The sequence below is a fragment of the Podarcis tiliguerta genome, assembly GCF_965153285.1.
Source record: "Podarcis tiliguerta genome assembly, chromosome: 1".
Lineage (NCBI taxonomy): Eukaryota > Metazoa > Chordata > Lepidosauria > Squamata > Lacertidae > Podarcis > Podarcis tiliguerta.
Genome location: NC_139534.1, coordinates 88,346,803 through 88,366,164, shown reverse-complemented (window position 1 = coordinate 88,366,164; position 19,362 = coordinate 88,346,803). Strand labels below are relative to the sequence as shown.

The 19,362-nt window shown below is 43.6% G+C and overlaps 1 protein-coding gene and 1 long non-coding RNA gene across 8 annotated transcripts in view; one reads left to right on the top strand and one right to left on the bottom strand.

The window, feature by feature from the left end:
* The window catches only part of ACTN1 (actinin alpha 1), a 92,826-nt gene that overhangs the window by 61,155 nt on the left and 12,309 nt on the right, over positions 1 to 19,362 (top strand). For 4 of the 7 annotated variants that reach the window (XR_014501823.1, XM_083398362.1, XM_083398360.1 and 1 more), the window contains exons 8-14: positions 1,470 to 1,555; positions 9,398 to 9,490; positions 10,569 to 10,799; positions 13,108 to 13,255; positions 14,754 to 14,904; positions 15,708 to 15,816; positions 16,599 to 16,739. Coding sequence is in view for 5 of the 7 variants with exons in the window: in XM_083398362.1 (XP_083254488.1) it covers positions 1,470 to 1,555; positions 9,398 to 9,490; positions 10,569 to 10,799; positions 13,108 to 13,255; positions 14,754 to 14,904; positions 15,708 to 15,816; positions 16,599 to 16,739 (959 nt within the window). In the remaining 2 variants the exon portion in view is untranslated. Of the gene's footprint in view, positions 1 to 1,469; positions 1,556 to 3,400; positions 3,487 to 9,397; positions 9,491 to 10,568; positions 10,800 to 13,107; positions 13,256 to 14,753; positions 14,905 to 15,707; positions 15,817 to 16,598; positions 16,740 to 19,362 lie in introns of all 7 variants that reach the window. The other 3 variants (XR_014501822.1, XM_083398363.1, XM_083398361.1) reach the window with 1 other exon arrangement.
* On the bottom strand, positions 1,943 to 7,236 carry LOC310658003. The gene is made up of 2 exons (XR_014502077.1): positions 2,753 to 7,236; positions 1,943 to 2,701 (listed from the first exon to the last, which is right to left on the bottom strand). It is a non-coding gene; the product is annotated as an uncharacterized lncRNA (long non-coding RNA).

The following is a 19,362-nucleotide window of genomic DNA, read 5'->3' as shown; positions in this document are numbered from 1 at the left end:
TAACATGATCTGCCACATAATTCTGACGTGAGATCTGACCTTGATGAAGTAGTCTCCATGCATCACCAGGAATGTATAAACCAGGCCTAAGATGAATAACAGCATGGTTGCATTTATACTTTCTCCCAAATTTCCCTAGTATTCTCTGTACTTCCCAAAACTGCTCCGTAGCTTGTTATTGTGGAGCTCATTTGTAAATTCAGTAGTAACAGGACACCTGTTTCTGACTGGGCTGGGACTCCACCATGAACAAACAAGCTGAATTCTCAACAAACAGCAAATGACATGGTATCTCTACAGTACATAAGGAGAGGTGGAAACAAAGGCAGATTATCCTGCATTGTTTCTCACATACTAGTTACATTTCTCTGGGCATTTTATTTCCTGAGCCACCACACTTGTTAATCAAGGGATCTAGCATGTGACCATTATAACCTTCAGTTCTCTGTAGCTAGATTCCTGGAAACATGTGTTAAATTTCCCCTTTTGCCATGTTGTTGCTTTTGCATTTTGAAAATCTACACTGGCTCTGAAATCCACAGTTTTCAAGTTGCCTATGTCGCTCTGTTCCCTTTCGTGACATTTTCTTTTCCCCCCCTTAAAATTTGGGAGAACATTTTGTACTGGCCGTGCTCTGTCCATTCCTCATTACCTCTATCCAGGGAGCTTTTGTGAGTTAAAGAGCACAGTGTATTCGACTAGATTTTTTTTATTTTTAAAAATCATCTTTATCAGGACTTCCTTCATATGCATAGCGTGGTGTTAGATGCAGCTAGGTAATGAGACCTAATTCATCCCAGCAGGTAGCCTCAGATGGAGTCCCAAAGTTGCTGGCTCTGAATTTTACAAAGGGCATTTCTTATCCTTTGGGATTTGCCACCAAACTGATCTATCACAGGTTACTGAGACAAATGTAGGTCCCATGAAAGCTCACAGAAGAAGCAGATGGTTAGGTGCATGGCAATATGGTTCTCTTTTTGTGCTATGGCAACTATTGTTCTCCATCGCCATTATCATCCTCAAAGCAGCAAGGAAACACTATGAAAACATTACATGGCCTGAGCTTGAGAGGTGATAAGCACCTGCTTTCCTTAGATGTTTGGAAAACTCAGACTAACAGCCTATTGAGAATGGTGGCCATTTGCTATCATTCACTGAAACAGCAGCTTAAGATCGTCTTTCATCTTCTCAATTTAGCACACACACTTCTTCTGTGTCCTACTGGGCACTTGCACCAAGAATATGTATTTTTTGTGGTAAGGAGAAGAGGACAGGGACAATTGCCCTAACCAGGAGGGGAAATCGTCTTCCAAGAAAGTATCTAAAAGACCTATATGTAGAGAATGTGTAGGTTCTAATAGTCACTCCCACCCCTCACCTGGCGTCCCCATAACCTTTTGGTGATCCATCTCACTTTGCTCACGTCCCATGAGTTGATATGCTCTTTAACTTCAGGTTTTCTTTGACAGACATTGTTGGAACAGCCCGTCCTGACGAGAAGGCCATCATGACCTATGTTTCTAGCTTCTACCACGCCTTCTCAGGAGCCCAGAAGGTATCGCAGGATTCCAAGCTCCCTCCACACAGAGCACCTGGTCCTCTTGCTAATGTCCAAACCTTTTTTTCTTTCTCTCTCTCCTATCTAGCTACGGGCATCTTTATTATTATTTTTGGCAGAGTTGGCTTGTTGGCTCCGAATGGCTTTCTGTGTATGTATCATTTTGGGGGTCCAGTTGGGGACAAACGCAAACCCACAGTCAGTGATGTAGTGCAGATCTGTACTTTGGTGCAAGTCAGCGGGTCACTCTCATGGCAGTGGGAGCTCTGCTTTTATCCACAGGACACAAAGATCTCTCTCTCGAGGTGAATCTCACGGGGGGGGGGGAGTATTTTGCATAGTAATTTGTCATGCATAGTGATCCAGCATCATAACATTCTACATGCCAGCTAATCCATGCTGAATTGCTTTGCTGATCAGCAACAGTGCTGTGCGATTGAGCCCCCTTATTTTGCAAAAGGGCATAATTTTAAGAAATAAGACCTGGATGCCGCAGAACAGAAAATGTGCATTCTGTTTGCCAAATTCTCTGAAAACATTACTGACAGGATGTCCCAAACAGGAAGTTTCCACAGAGCATTGCAGTTTGATGAATCAACTGTTCTTTGGTATCTGAGAATTCATCGTAGAGCAAATGGGTTGTGCAGTACAAGTCTCTGCTTGTTCACTCAGAAGTTAAGTCACTCTCAGTTCAGTAAGGTGTTCTCCCAAGTAAGTGTGTAAGTAGGCCGAAGCTTGAAAGTGGATCCAGAAGTCATGTCATTTCCCTCAAAGGTAGACTAAATGCTAACCTTTCACTAGCTACAGCTTAAGACAGTGGTGGATAGAAGTTGTGGAGCGCCTACTTTTTTCTGGGATACTTGCAGAAAATGCTGAACCTGATGGTTCTAGTTAGGGTACTCATGTTCTTAAGCAATTGTGCATTATCAGATTATGCCTTAATTTTTAAGAGATCCTGAGCATGCACTCTTGCTTTGTGGGCCAGAAGGGTTTTGATAGAAAGTAGACTATGGAATACTGAAGCCTTGCCTAAATGGACAGATATGCATGTCTGTGTCTTCTAAAGTGAAACAGGGAGCAGTGTGATAATACTTCAGATGTAAACTGCATTTCTAGAACTCCCAGTGACATGCCATTGGCATTCTGTCATTTTACTGCAATTGCACAATGCAGTTACCTTAAAATCAACTGTACCAGGCAAGGGGTTACTCCACATCTTTTTCCAATGCACACAGCTGAAGTTAAAAAAAAATAATCATCCATTTTTAATCTGCAGTTTTATAGATAGAATATCTGGTAGCTGTGCCCACAGCACAAGGGGAAGAGCTGTATGCTCAGAAAACGCACATGGGACAGCCCTAGTAAGATGTCAAGCACTGGCACTGCAAGAACAGATCTTCTCTGCCTTGCATCTGGGTTTTGTCATGCCTTTTAACTTCTATATAGCGTCTTCATCAAATTTAGCTACTTTACTCCTGTGTGTAGAATGGGCACATGGCTCTGGCTGTTTACTCCCCCAGATAAAGCTAGATTTGCCCATCTGCAAGTGGGTTGAGGCTACTGACTGTGGAGTTGTGTCAAAGCAATGTGGACTAGGCTGGTTGCTTGGAAACCAAAGCTGAAAACGGGAGGTGGGAACGAGTGCCACAGGAGTCCACAAAGCCAACCCTGCCGGTCACGTTCTGATCCGAATTCCCAGCTCTCCGCATGGAAATCTGTTTGGCCTGTCCTGCAATGCATGATGGGAAGTTTTCCCCTCTCTTACCACCCATGACTGTTTTATTTTATTCTGTGTGCTGCTTCTTACTTTATCCTTTCAACCTCTTCTCCTTCTTTGCACAGATATTATAGGCACGCTAAGGCCGGATGAGAAGGCCATTATGACCTATGTTTCATGTTACTACCACGCCTTCTCAGGTGCGCAGAAGGTGAGACTTTACTCCTAACAAACCCCCTCCTCTTCCTTCTGTTTCCCGCCCACCAAATTTAGAGGAAGATACCCTAAACCGTTAGAGGTATGGAATCCAGTGCTGGCTGTCATATTGCGCTATCTAATATTGTCACAACTTCCTTAGCATCTTGGGTGATTAAGAAAACACTCTCTAGCTTTGTTGAGAACTCAGTGGATTTTTTTTTCAATGTAGTGGGTCTCTCTGCTTTTTCCCAGACAATATTTCTGGCCTAGAACACCCAAGTTGCAGCCTACTGGTTCAAGTTAATATTGTAGAATATATTCAATACTTTGCTGACAGATCAGATGGCTGCCTATTAGAAAGTGCATTGCTAGTTTCAGCTGGGTGCTGGTTTCCTTAGAGCGCGCTGTTCTCAGTCATTTTTGGTGGCTGATACAACACTAGTCCACCACTGGCAATGCTAAGCCTGCTGGGAGTGTTTTAAAGACCCAGCTCTAGAGTTGCTTTTAGCCATCAGTAATAATTACTATAGGGCTAAACAACTGAGGTCAAGACTGCAAATGATGCTCAGTTGCAGAAATTCTCTGATATTTTCCTCTGTACTAATCTTTTGCTCCAGACTGTAATTTCTGCAGCTGGATTTAGTTAAGAACATGTTCAAAAAAAGCAATGTATGATTGAGCATCATGCGTAGATTGCTCCCCATTCATGCAACCTAAAACCAATTGTTCACCAGGGTTTATTTTATAAGCAAGAGGTCTCCGTTATTATTGGCAGTATACCAACAGTGGTCGTTAATTTCCGAGCAGCTACTTTTCCAAGTGAAGTCAGAAAATTGCCATTCAGCCTTTATGTGGCTATAAAAACAAAATCCCTCCGCGCCGCTGCTGCTGCTGCTTTACCATCAGTGGAATCTGGTCATGTCTACATGGATATATATAAATGGCCACTTCTGCTTTGACAGGTGGTCTCCCAATGGGAGACCTCAGAAGGTCTTGTTCTGTAGATGCCAAGCTCATGGAATTCCTGCTCAGTTTACTTATTGTTTCATGGCCAAACTCTAGTGATTGGTGTAAGTTGGGATGGCTGTTCTCTTACATCTTTTTCACACAGCCAGCCTTTGATGCCACAATTGATTATCACAGTCTCTGCATACACCTTTTAACTTTTTCTCTGCCCCATGTTGCTTCTCTTTGCTCCCATCCATCTGTGTCCTTCCTCTGCTGGTAGTTCTGTTGCTTTCCCTCCTTGTACCACTTACGGTGTCCCCTTACCCTTACGGCTTTTTTTATCTATGTAATCATCTCTCAGTGGATTTATCCTCCCTTGACATTTTGTACTCGTCTGCAAAATATTTGGCTTCTGTTGGTTCTGTATCACGGCTTAGATGCATTTTGTGGAAAAGCTTTGATTCAAACACACGTGTGTCATTAGCGTTGGCACTGATATCGTGCATCTATACCTGAGTAAAAGATGCCAAGGGGAAAACAGACCTTAGTCCAGGCTCCTTGGGCACACATTGGGCAATTAAACTCTGATAAGGATAGCTGGTAATGTAACAAGACTCTCCTTTACTAAACCAGATAACCATTCCACAAAGTTTTCTTTCTTGGACCCTATTCTCCATTCTGCAGTCACATTGCATTCATAACTTTTTTCCTATCCCATATTTGTTGGTAGAGTCACAGGGGTTCTCAGGCACAGGTGTAACTCTAAGTTGAACTGAAATATTGCAAACTAAGTTGAAAATGTTCGTTCTCGGGCCTAATTCATATGTTACTGGCATGCCATGTTAGCTGCTGAAAAACTGACTTCACTGTGGCCTGCTCCTTTGGGCCTAACTCTCCATACTGAATGAGATGCAACATAGTGTGAAAGGATATCCACCATTGCTATGGGGCTTCTCTTTCCTCTCTTCTCCACAAGCAAATTTCTGTTGCTTAAGCAGGCAGACAACATCGGATGTCACCAATATTTACAAGCATCTGAAAGTACCAAAGGACATATTTTGTAGTTTTTAAAATATGTAGTGACAGCAGGCCTTCTAAATATGTATTTTTTTAAGAATACATTTAATCCACTAATTACCCTTTCAGCACAAGCTTATAGAAAATCTGGGACATGAGTGTTTCTGCAGGGAGCGTTCAAACTTTGCTCAAAGGCCACGCTTCCAGGTTTTTTTACCCTGAAATTGTGTAACACTACTCTGGATTTAACGTATATCTAGCAGACAGCATAGACTATGGATCTCAGTGCTGTAGTGTTCTGGAATGGGGCACAAGAGCTTTGTTCAGTGGTGGGGCCTAGTGCCTGATGCCTTGAAACGGCTGATAAGATACAAATGAGAACATCAGTTGCACAACATCTGGATAGTTGTCGGAAGATCAATATATAATCTCAGGTTTAGCAGAATCCAAAGTTTTATAATATATTTTTTAAAAATTGAATACACTGACAGCTAGCTAGCCAGTCAGCCCAGCAATGAATTCATGACCTGGAGGAAAGAGTTAGGGTCCCTTTCCCTTTGTAGCAGTCCAAATCTGGGGCTATTGTAGAGTGATTCGCAAGCATGCATTTCGGCCTTGCCCAGGAGCACAGAGTGTCTTTTCAAGCTCTGCCCTCTTACTTGACAAGGTGACTTACTGTGATGTCGCTCCATTTCTCATTCAGATTTCTCATTACTGCTACCAGCCCTGAAGGGGAGGTCACATGATCAACTTTCTGCTCCTTTCATTCTCTTATACTGAGTCTTTAAAGGTACAGGGGCCCCAGCCTGCCATGACTTGTATGTGACTGGCTGCTTTTCCTTCATATGATTTTGTGTGTGTGCGTGTGTGTCTATGTATTTCTACACATATACTTGCTTTGGTCCATTTGCTTTCTTCCCCCCGCCCTAACTGCTTCCAACTTTAATAACACTAAACTGCATGAGTGTTTTTATTACTAGATGGTTTTAAATAATGTGTTTTTAATACACTGTCGAAGGAGATTCCTGGAAATAATTATAGGCAAGTATTTTGATTAAGCTTCCGTTTGATAGGTAGCATTTCAGGATTCCATCATTAATCTGTGATGAAAAGACAAATGTCCACATTGTTTTATATACCTATTATATTAAGCCTTACACTCATTCATTTAGACACCAGGGGAGATAGGGAGCCATATCTATGCTGTTCTTTCTTAATGTTGAGGCAAAGAGGCGAGGCATTATTGGCACTATCTAGCCTTACCTGTTCTGTGGGTAGCATCTGGGATTAACAGTCTAGTCACCTATAGGAAAATACTGTGGGCATGTATTTGTTTAAGATACATTTTGGACCCATTAATGAAAGTATACCCCTTTTGTTACTGGACAGTGGAACAAGTTACCCAAATAAGTTATAAGTCTCTGAACTTGCAAGTTTTTAGGGAAAATAGCAAGATTCTTAGTAGAGCGAATTTACCAGTACTTTAATATCAATACTTTAGGGATGTCAGATACAAATACAACCTTTTCCCTCTGCAGTTCACATGTATAATATAATACATTTAATTACAGCACCAGAAGAGAACAATTTATATTGAGAATGTTCAAGTGCTGCCAACTTGAAGTGGCTAAAAGAGGCCTGTTCAGTTTGAAAGCTTGCATAGTCCTTTCAGTGGTGGATAAAAGCAGGTTGTTTCTGCTCCAGAATTCTGTGCAAGTCCAAAATCTTAGGATTTCTAGAGACCAGCGAATGGTGCTTCAGTGCCCTTTCCATTTCTGTGATTTGTCGATACAAAAAATATGGAAAATGAGAAAGTAAAATTAATGCACATTCAGTTAATTTTCATAATGTTTTAGAATTCAGCTTACCTTGGCATAAAAAATTGATTATTATTACTTTAAACACCACACATCCCTAAACAAAAAAAAAAAAGGTAAATGTTGTCATTTTGGTTTATCTTCTCTGGAGCCAAAAGCTTAGTGTTGAATGTGAGCATCAGCATTGTAGGAAACTGCTTCGGTGTCCTCTCAGTTTTGATATGGAAGTTCCCTGTCTTCCAGTGGGATAGCCTGGCAGGGGTTTTTAAAAGCTATTATTTATTATAAATATTTTTATTCTGCTTCATCCCTAAATCTGCCCAAGATAGCTATATCAAGATGCTCAGAATGCTCAATTGTCAGCCAAAGTAAAGGAATTCTTAGAATGGTTTTGAAATATACTAAGACTTTCACTACAAGAACTCAGCAAGGAAGCTGCTGGAAAACAATGTCTCCATGCTGTAGATGTCCTGGGTTGGCAGGTAGATGATTTCATCCATCTTGGGGGATTGTGATGAGGCACGTAGAACGAGATGGCTTCTCAGATATGTTGGGCCAGAGAAGCCTTCTCTAACCAGCTGCTCTCAAAATGCTTTAGACTACAGCTTCCATAAGCCCAGAGCCAGCATTGTCCAGGGGCGAGGAACTTCAGGCCTGGGGGTGAAATGCAGGATTCTCCTGAAGGCACACGCCCCTCCTCAAGCACAGCCTCTTTCCCAAGGCCAGACCACTTCTCTGGCCTTGCTTCACGACCTCCTTGAGAGTTTTTGCTTGACTGGGAAATGGTGTTGGATTCTGATAATGACTTGTTGGTGTGGCTGGAAGACAGAAAAGAGGGTGTTAAGTGGATGTAGAAACTAAGCCTACTGTACAAAGGTAAAATTGTTCTACCTAGTTTTGACTGTCCCTGCCCACTGCTGGCATGTTGCCTCCAGAAGGAAACACAGCCCTTGGGATGAAAACGGTCAAACTGGAGGACACCAGTTTGGAGAAGGCTGCACTAGAGGGTTGGTTTTGTTTTTGTTTTTGCTAGTTCCAGTGAAGTCTAAAAGGAAAATAGAAAAAGGGTTTCAAAATTTTAAAAAGTAATGGCTCAGCTTTTTAAAAAAATGAAATTATGTTACCACCCTCTGAAGATCTGAAAAATAATTCAGTGGATATATATTGTTGCATTGGTGTCCCAGTTCAAGTGAAAGATACAAGGGACAGTTTTGTAGCCTCTTAGGACTGATGAAAGTACAGTTTTGGACTTCAGGCTTTATTTCTCTTCCTGCTTCCCCTAGTCTGCTCTTTCATTTAGGCCCTCTGCCCTCATGTAACTTTGAGGCTGAATTGGCAGGTTGGGATGAGTCTGTAGACTACTCAAACCCAATACTACCTTTGGCGTTAATTTCTAAAAATTAAGTTATTCTATTTTTAAAAATCAGTTTATTCTATTTTTAAAAATCTAGTGCAGTGTATGTAATAATGAGAACTCTTGTAAGATTAAGGGAAGTTCATGTTTCTTCCAAAACCTAAGAGTGTGAGACGATCACAGCAGAGCTACAGTTTCATATGAGAGCACTTTGATAGCTTTGAAGATTTGGAACATGTATGGAATAGATGTCAACAGTAGACCTGTGGCTTCACACTTTCTTCAGGGGCAAGTTAGTTTTCGTGAGAAGTGATTCCTCAAAACAGAGGTGGAAGAATAACTACAACCAAAATGGAAAACATTGATCGTTTGAGGTGGAAGAATGTTATTCTACAAGCAAAATGGAAACCATTGAGACAAATGGGGTTAGATTTTTACCTCATTTAGTTTTATAGGATGGTCTTGGAGAAGGTTTGGATAGGCACTTACTTGTTCCAAGAATAATTTTCCACTTTATGCATTCTATCTCATACCAGACACTGATGTGCATAGGGCAAGTGTAGAGGGTAAAAAACCTCTTAGGCATCGCAAGTGTACATTCACATCAAAACTCCCAGAAGAGAAATGATAGCAAGAGCACTTCAAAATCTTCATAATGTGGAGATAAATTTGGACCAGTAACATTCTCTTAGACACAGAGTGGACTGTGCCTTTCCTAAAAGCATCAAGAAGCTGAAGGAAACATCTTTGTTAACAATGTATTTTTCTTTCTTTCTAAATTTCGGTAGGCGGAAACAGCAGCCAATCGTATCTGCAAGGTGCTGGCAGTTAATCAAGAGAATGAGCAGTTAATGGAAGACTATGAGAAGTTGGCCAGTGATGTAGGTATTCCTGATTTCAATTTCTTGACAGAGCTATGTGGAAATGGAAAGATAGATATTCCATAGAACATCCTTCTGCAACCTGGTTCTCAAAATGCTTTGGATTATAAACTTCCATCAACCCCAGTCAGGGATGATGGGCACTATGGTCTAAAACATCTGGAGGGCACCAGATTAGGGATGACGGCTATGGGACCTATATATTTCTCAGTTTTGGATCCCAGATATCAAAGCAACATATATTTTTAAGTATGCAGTTGCAGGAGTCTATAGTCATGTTAAATTCACTCTGGTGTGACCTTCAGGCTCATGTAAGTAATGTTCCTTTAGTGATCTGTTTGTTTATTTATTATTGGTTTCTTTAAAAAACCAAATAGCATTGTATAATACTGGGGCTAAGAAACTAAACACTAATAGGGGAAAGAAACAGATGACTTAGGCTATAGGAAAGAGTGCATTAACGGATAGTTAGAAGTTGCTCCTGACATGTGAGTGGAATAGTGGCCTGCAGGTGGTGTCAGCAGGCATGGGCAAAACAAAAATGTTAAATTAACTCCAATGCTACTGCAGAAATTGTCAAAGGAAACCTATAATCAACCCAATTGTAGTAGTAGTAATACCACCACAAAATGAACTTAACTCAAAAGCCACAAGGGCTAGGAATATATGCAGCCCTGGGAAGACTATCCTCAGAATGGTCCATCACCAAAAATCAGCGGAAATAAACTCAGAAGCATGATGTAGAAATACTCATTAGCCCCGTTGAAAATTAAAAGCTGGATTGTGTGCTTATCTTACTTGAGGTTTCATGTCCATAAATATGCTTGTTAGTGTAAAGTCTAGAGATGCAAAGTGTGAAAACACATACAAGCATACAAGTCTATTAAACTAGATTTCTGCCAGTTGCTGAACCTTGCTGGCAAATAAAATTACAATCATGAAAGGCAAGATAATCGTAGGACTAAAACCACAAATAACAAAAAATCAACCCCTTGTCCCTGTTAAATGTCAGCACTGATGGGTTTCTAATCTTAGCACAGTTCCCGCTTTCTTGTTTGACTTGCTTCCTTTTTTTCAGTTGCTTGAGTGGATCCGCCGCACCATACCTTGGCTGGAGAATCGGGCTCCAGAGAACACCATGCAGGCCATGCAGCAGAAACTGGAGGATTTCCGAGATTACCGCCGCCTTCACAAGCCTCCCAAAGTCCAAGAGAAGTGCCAACTGGAAATCAACTTCAATACGTTGCAGACTAAGCTGCGGCTTAGCAACAGGCCAGCCTTCATGCCTTCTGAAGGGAAAATGGTATCGGTGAGTGTGTTTGGCCGAGGTCTGAGCAAAATGCAAGTTTTCTAGGTACATGGCTGCTGACACTTTCAAGTGGCCCATGTATCCCATCTTGGTATTCAGTGGACTTTCTCATCACAGCCTGTGGTCCACAGAGATAACCATTCATGAATGGTATAGCTCTTGCAAGTTGACAGCATGTTCTTGTCATCCAACCGCTATAGAACATGGATGCAAAACGATTATTATGGGTGTCCCAGGTTGCTGTTGCTTAGGATCCACTCACCCCTGCATCAACACAGAAACCTTGGGGCATCAAGGACCCTGAAGGCAGTGGAAATCCTTCCACTTGATCATCTCAGGAAGGGGCCACTTCTTGCATTGACATGTTTTGATAGAGGCAGAAGAGCCCCAGTAGGCTGCGCTTTCTTTCTGCTGTTCCTGATCATGTTTCCTTGCTGATATTCCCAGATCCCGAAACTTCTTCAACTCCATACCTCTTTCACCACTGGTCCCAGAGGCAGTAGGAAGTACACTACTTTTGCAGGATCGCACCTCTTCATATCATATTGCACATCTTTGTATCAGAGAGCTGGCTTTTTAGCTGAGGACAGGGAGGTAGCGACAAGAAAACAGACCTCTTTCATCATCACCATCATCATTTTTTATTTGTATGCTGCCTTTCCACAGTTAAAATACAATGCTCAAGGCGGCTTACAGCATAACAAGATTTACATAATTACAAAAGTCATAAACAATAAATAAACCACATCAAAAAAATACACAACCAAATGGGAAACAATTTCCACATAAATCTAAAACTAAGAATACAGCATTAATATCAGTTTAAAATGACATAGGTAAAAAATAACAGCAATTTAAACAAAAACAAAACGGAGCCCTCTCTGCCCAGCAGCAGCAGCAGCGGCAGCAGTCCTTTATAGAGCCCATCAGGCCCCGCCCGGGGCCAGGTGGTGAGTGGCAGGACTGAGTAGGAGGTATTCCTGCCATTGGTAGGTGGCAGATCAGTGCAGCAGCAACTGTCCAGGTCAACTGCTTTCCCCAGATGTTGCTTAGTTAGCTTAAGCCTTGCCTGTAGTTCCTACTGTCCCTGGTTCTGGTGCTGTCTGCATATCAGTTTGTCATACTCTGCAGCCCATCCATGCCCAGGACTGCTGGTGCTCCAGAGCCTTAGCCCTTCTCAACGGATTAGCAGCAGGCTTCTGCAGACACTTGTTTTCTAAATTGCTTGTGGACCTTCCAGTGGTTTGCATGGTTTTTCTGTTAAAATGCCATTGTGCTCTAGTGTAATGGCAAGCAGTTGCCATTCTGTCAAAATTACTGTATTTTTCGCCCTATAGGACGCACTTTTTCCACTCCAAAAATGAAGGGGAAATGTGTGTGCGTCCTATGGGGCGAATGCAGGCTTTCGCTGAAGCCTGGAGAGCGAGAGGGGTCGGTGCGCACCAACCCCTCTCGCTCTCCAGGCTTCAGGAAGCTATCCGCAAGTCTTGCAAGCCCAACAGGAGGTCCCGTGGGCTCGCAAGGCTTGTGGGCAGCAGCCTGCAGCCCAAAAGCTCGGGGGACAGCGGGAAGGCGCAGCGCCGCCACCCCGCTATTCCCCGACCTGATCTGGAGGCTGGCGGGGTGTGTGTGAAGAAGCAAGCTTGCTTCTCCCCCCTGCCAGCCCCACAAGCTCGGGGGATAGCAGGGAGGCGGAGCGCCGCCACCCCGCTATTCCCCGACCTGATCTGGAGGCTGGCGGGGGGGGGGATAAGCAAGCTTGCTTCTGCCCCCCCCCCAGCCCCACAAGCTCGGGGGATAGCGGGGAGGCGGAGCGCTGCCACCCCGCTATTCCCCGACCTGATCTGGAGGCTGGCGGGGGGGGGGGATAAGCAAGCTTGCTTCTCCCCCTCCCCACCAGTCCCACAAGCTCGGGGGACAGCGGGGCAAGCCGCTGCCCCACGGAGGCTAGAGAGGCTGTCCCTGAAGGCAGAAGAGGGAGATGGAGCGCTCCGTCTCCCTCTTCTAGGTTGGGGATGGCTGCGCAAACCTGGGGGGGAAATAAAAATTTTTTCCTTGATTTCCCCCCCAAAAAACTAGGTGCGTCCTATGGGCCGGTGCGTCCAATAGGGCGAAAAATACGGTATTTGCCCACCTGAAACTTCCTTTTCACATCTCTTTCTGGCGTGATGCTGACCTTCAGTTAGCACAGGCCATTCGCAAGCCAGCTTGGGGAAACTATCTTGAGGATGTTTTAGAAGATTTCCCTTCTTTTGAACTTGCTCATGCTTCCTTGACTGTGTTTTTGCTTCTGCTTTGATCGCTACAGGATATAAATAATGCATGGGGGTGCCTAGAACAGGCCGAGAAGGGCTACGAGGAGTGGCTTTTGAACGAAATCCGAAGATTGGAACGGCTGGATCACCTGGCTGAGAAGTTCCGGCAAAAAGCTTGCATTCATGAATCCTGGACAGACGGTAAAACAGATCCTAAATGTGTCCTATTGCCAGGGCTTTGTGTGCACTGTGTAACAATAAATCCATGCATCATTATTATTACGAATTATGATGATGAGCTGTGCCAAGGTAGCCTAAATTCTCATCTTTATTAGTAAATTAGCATGCTCTATTTTTGGGGTAGGTAGAAGGGAGAATTGATGATGAATAGATCTCTGGGCAGCTCTGAATTTTAGTTGTTTCTCAATAGCAATGAATAAAGCTTAGAAGAGAAACCAGAAATGCTTGTGTGTGCGAGAGAGGTAGAACCTGCAAGCTGGAAATCTGCCTACCCCTGCTTTAGTTAACACCAAAGAAGCAGCTTGCTGAGTGGGGGCACAGCCACTATGTAAGCTTCCCTGCAGGAGAATCATTATCGCTTACCAGGAGGAGGGACAGGGAAAGGACTGAGGCAGCCGGAAGCAGGTGTGGTGCAGATGCATCAGCAGCGCTAACCTGGTGTTTCTGTCAGTGAGTTTGCATCAACCTTCCTGCCACCTTGGCCCTCTCCTTCCTGGTAGACAATAGCAACCCATCTGCCAGGAAGCTAGTACAGCACCTCTGACCCACCTGGCAAACCACTTCTCCTCCCCTTGTGGGATACTTATATTGGGACTCCTGGAGATCTTGTTTGGCTGATCTCTAGGCTTCTAAGATCCACTTGGCATTTCAAGCCTGTCTTTCTAGTCATTAGGGAATTGTTTTAATTTTAAAGAATCAAAGCTAAGATTTTCAGAGAGCTGTATTTTGTGTCCACTAGCACATACGGTGTTTCTGTTCTGTGCATGTGTTAAATTGTAGAGTGCAATGCCTAAAACAGCACCAAATTGCAGACAGATTTTTTTTTTAAATGAACATCCTTGGAAAAAGATGGAAGCTTACAATTCTCAGATAATTTATGCAGTCCCAAAATTGCCTCTTCTTAATCCAAGGCTTTCCCCATGGGTCAAAATAAAGGCAGCCTGCAACAAATCTCTGTTAATGGTAAAATTTATTCACGTTAACTTAAGGATTGGGCTTGATTCAATTGTTATTAATTATTATTACTTTCTATTTATTAAATTTCCTTGGGAGAGCATTGCAAAAGTGGGGAGCTACCACAAAAAATGCCCTTTCTCATGTTGCCACCCTCTAGACCTCTCATGGAGGAGGAACACAAAGATTACATGCATTGACTAATATAAATGATGTAGATGATTTTATTGAAATATGGCACTCTTTTATAAAATACTTTGCCGAGAACCCTGAAGAATGGTAATTATCAAAATCACAGATTGGATTTGGGCAAATTTAACTAGATTAATCCTTCCTCAAGTGAGGAGGAGGGCAAGTTGGAAACCCTTTGTAATTGTTATATATTGGAAGTTAATGAAACTATTTTAGAAGGAAGGAAGGATATGCTACTCTATCAAAACTTCCTCGAAACTCCTTACCTCTTGGTCTTTTGCTCATTTTTCCTGTGTTTTGGCACCCCCTTCAGGTAAAGAGGCAATGTTGCAGCAGAAGGATTATGAAACTGCCACCCTCTCAGAGATCAAAGCCCTGTTAAAGAAGCACGAGGCATTTGAAAGTGATCTTGCTGCTCATCAGGACCGTGTGGAACAGATTGCTGCTATTGCACAAGAACTCAAGTACGACTTTCGCCTAGCAAATGGGCTTCACCTTTTGACACATAACCAAACAGTGGCCTTTTCAACAGTCAGCAAGCCTGGGACACCCTTTGAGCTCAAAGGCAAATCTAGTTCTTTTTAGACACAAGGACTATAGGGAAGCACTCTTATTTGAAAGAAAACATTGACAAGGATGAAAGCACAAAAAGAGGGGTGTAGGCTTGGTGAGGGGAGAAAGGGACCTCTTCACTATGACACCTAACAAAATGCAATAGGGGTTTAAACAACTGATGTGCGTAGATTTCATTGATCCATATTTGAATACCTGCATCTGTATGTTCATTTTGCCTGCAAGCTCAAGGCTTACCTGAGCCCATAAGAGTTGTCATCCGTGTGCAGAGGCTATATGCCTCTGAAAACGAGTTGCTAGGTCAAGGTAGGACGGGGTGGGGTGGGGGACAAGTGTGGGAGACATAGCTGTCAACCTTCCCTTTTTTTGCGGGAAATTCCCTTATTCCAGCGCCGTTTCCCGCTGCTATCCCGGATTGTTAGATATCCCATAGACTGTCCCCAGGACAGGTGAGGCTGCTGATCCGTTATTTTCAAATCTGAAAGTTGACAGCTATGGTGGGAGACCACCTTTAGAATCAGGATACTGAACTAGATGGACCTTTGATCTGATCCAGCCAGGGCTCTATTCTTCATCTTTGTAACAGCATCAGCAGATTATTCAGTTTCAACATGTTTAAAAAATAAATAAATGAGTAGATTCCAACTTTTACCAATGTGTTTGGTAAACCACTTTTCCAACTTTTTTTTGCTAGTGAGCTGGATTATTACGATTCCCCAAGTGTCAATGCCAGGTGCCAGAAAATATGTGACCAGTGGGATAACCTTGGGGCCCTGACCCAGAAACGACGAGAAGCCCTGGAGGTAAAAGGTTCTTCCTATGTTTCAAATACAGCTTGTTTCTCCCTCCGTGTCGTATGAGGGCAGAGTGGGGTGGCAGTTTCACTCAGTGAGGCCGACATCCCGGTCTGCTCTTCATACCAGTCCTGGGCGATATATTGATATATCGCCCAGGCCTACTCCCAATACCAACCTGCCAAGGTTTTGACATTAGCAGAGGGGGTCCTTCTTCTTCTTCCCATGGTGAGTGTTGCTTTCTTCATGAGGATGCAAGATACGGCCTTCTTGGTAGTGGTGCCAGGCTTACGATGGACCTGCTTTGTTTTATGCCTGGCACCACTACCAAGAAGGCCTAGTTTTAGATTTTATGATGTTTTACAGTGGTTTATTCATTGCTTTTAAATGCTGTATCATAAATCAAATGATATTTTTTCATTGATTTTCCTGTTATTTTGATGGTTGGGAACTGCTTTGCGATCAATTCTTTGATTTATTTATTTTAAAAGCTTGAAAAAAAAATCTGTAACTTGAAACTGCTTCCTAACTGTGGTTCTGTGGACTGTGGGAAGAGGGAAGGTGTACTGTTTTAAATGTCAATAATGTTAAGTCCTTTGCTTGGATTGCTTTGAGAAGAAGGGTGGCATATAAATTAAATAAATATAAACGTAAATCACAGCTTCTTTTAAAAAAAAGAAAACTAGGAGAAAGGACTGCGAGGAGTAACAAAAGAGGAAATGTCATTAGGACAGGGGGAGTGTGGGAGAAATTCAAGGTGCCTAACTTCTTTATCTGGGTGGATTTCCTAGAGAACAGAAAAACTGCTGGAGACAATTGACCAGCTGTATCTAGAATATGCCAAACGAGCTGCCCCTTTCAATAACTGGATGGAGGGGGCCATGGAAGATCTTCAGGACACCTTCATAGTCCATACCATTGAGGAGATCCAGGTATGTACCCTCTCTCACTGGATAAGCCATATTCATCTTTGGCTCTTGTTCGTAGGGTGCAAAATATCAGCTGATACTAATGTTTCCTGTCAAAGCTTAGCAATGGAAATAAATTACCTTCTCTCAACAGCTCAGGCAGGTAACAGCAACTGCCTGTAAACTGGTGGGAAAGATGGGATGGTTCCCTCTGCCTGTTAGATATACAAACTGAAGCAAATGAAGTGAGAAAAGAGAAAAGGAAACACAAAAATCAAAAGTAACAAAGAGTCTTATGGCATGTTAAAGACTAACAAATGTATTATGGCAATAAGCTTTCACGGACCATAATAAATGTGTTAGTTTTTAAGGTGCCACACGATTCTTTGATAGGGCCAGGGGCGGGAGAGTGCTAGAGTCCTGTCTAGTCAAATTGCGTGGGATCAATTCCAATCTGTTACCTCCGAGGATGTGGACAGTGAAGCCAACTACCTGTCTCCTTGATCCTTGCCCATCCTGGCTTATAAAAGCTAGCTGGGAAGGGCTGGGCGATGGGCTTCGTGGGGTGGTGAATGCTTCCCTCCGTGAGGGAGCCTTCCCAGACCCGCTGAAAGAGGCGGTTATTAAACCGCTTCTTAAAAAACCATCTTTAGATGCGGCCACGATGGCCAACTATCGCCCAGTCTCAAATCTTCCATTCTTGGGCAAGGTGATTGAGCGAGTGGTGGCTGAACAACTCCAGGCACGCCTGGAAGAAGCGGACCATTTGGATCCCTTCCAGTCAGGATTCAGGCCTCATCACGGGACTGAAACTGCCTTGGTCGCACTGGTTGATGATCTCCGGCGGGCTAGGGACAAAGGTGAGAGCTGTTTCCTAGTTCTGCTGGATCTCTCAGCGGCGTTTGATACCATCGACCATAACATCCTTCTGGACCATCTTGAGGGGCTGGGAGCTGGGGGTACTGTCATACAGTGGTTCCGCTCCTTCCTCCTGGGCCGTGTTCAGAAAGTTGTGGTGGGGGATGAGTGTTCAGACCCCTGGGCTCTCACTTGTGGGGTGCCTCAGGGTTCTGTCCTCTCCCCCATGCTTTTTAACATCTATATGCAGCCGCTGGGAGAGATCATCAGGAGGTTTGGGCTGGGTGTTCATCAGTATGCAGATGATACCCAGCTCTACCTCTCTTTCAAATCAGAACCAGTGAAGGTGGTGACGGTCCTGTGTGAGTGTCTGGAGGCGGTTGGAGGATGGATGGCGGCAAACAGATTGAGATTGAATCCTGACAAGACAGAAGTACTGTTTCTGGGGGACAGGAGGCGGGCAGGTGTGGAGGATTCCCTGGTCCTGAATGGGGTAACTGTGCCCCTGAAGGACCAGGTGCGCAGCCTGGGAGTCATTTTGGACTCACAGCTGTCCATGGAGGCACAGGTTAAATCCGTGTCCAGGGCAGCTGTGTACCAGCTCCATCTGGTACGTAGGCTGAGACCCTATCTGCCCGCGGACTGCCTTGCCAGAGTGGTGCATGCTCTGGTTATCTCCAGCTTGGACTACTGCAATGCGCTCTACGTGGGTCTACCTTTGAAGGTGACCCGGAAACTACAACTAATCCAGAATGCAGCGGCCAGACTGGTGACTGGGAGCAGCCGCCGAGACCATATAACACCGGTCTTGAAAGACCTACATTGGCTCCCAGTACGTTTCCGAGCACAATTCAAAGTGTTGGTGCTGACCTTTAAAGCCCTAAACGGTCTCCACCCCCATTGCTCTACCCGGACACTGAGGTCCAGCACCAAGAGCCTTCTGGCGGCTCCCTCACTGCGAGAAGCCAAGTTACAGGGAACCAGGCAGAGGGCCTTCTCGGTAGTGGCGCCCTCCCTGTGGAACGCCTTCCCACCAGATGTCAAAGAGAACAACAACTACCAGACTTTTAGAAGACATCTGAAGGCAGCCCTGTTTAGGGAAGCTTTTAATGTTTGATGTATCACAGTATTTTAATATTCTTTTGGAAGCCGCCCAGAGTGGCTGGGGAAACCCAGCCAGATGGGTGGGGTATAAATAAATTATTATTATTATTATTATTATTATTATTATTATTATTATTATTATTATATTATTATTATTATTATTATTATTATTACTATTATTATAGCACAACTACGCCTCAGGAAATTGTTACCAAAAAAAATAAAATTTCCCATACATTCCCATTTCCCAGGCCTATATCTATTATGTGTCTTGTTCCGAAAATAAACACTTTGTTCTCACCTATCCCTTTTGATTCAGTGATCAGGGCTACATTAATTCCAGGTCTCAACAACTTAATCTGTTTTCTTCAGCATGGCAAAAAAGACCTGGCGTATGTTTAGTAATGTGCAGCAAAAAGTGCCTCCTGAACACATAAAAAGTGCTTTTCTCACCTCTGGTTAGTCATAGCCATTCCCTATGCTAAGGATTGAGGAACCGTCCTGTCGTCCTTCAACCATTTTAATAAATAATAAAATAAAAGTAATAAAATAACAGGCTTTGAAGGTCAGCTGATATACTGCAGGAGTGGGGAGCCTTTGCCCTCCAGCTGTTGTGAGACTCCAGCTCCCATCAGCCCCAGCCAACATGGCCAGTGGTCAGGCTTGATGGGAGTTGTAGTCCAAC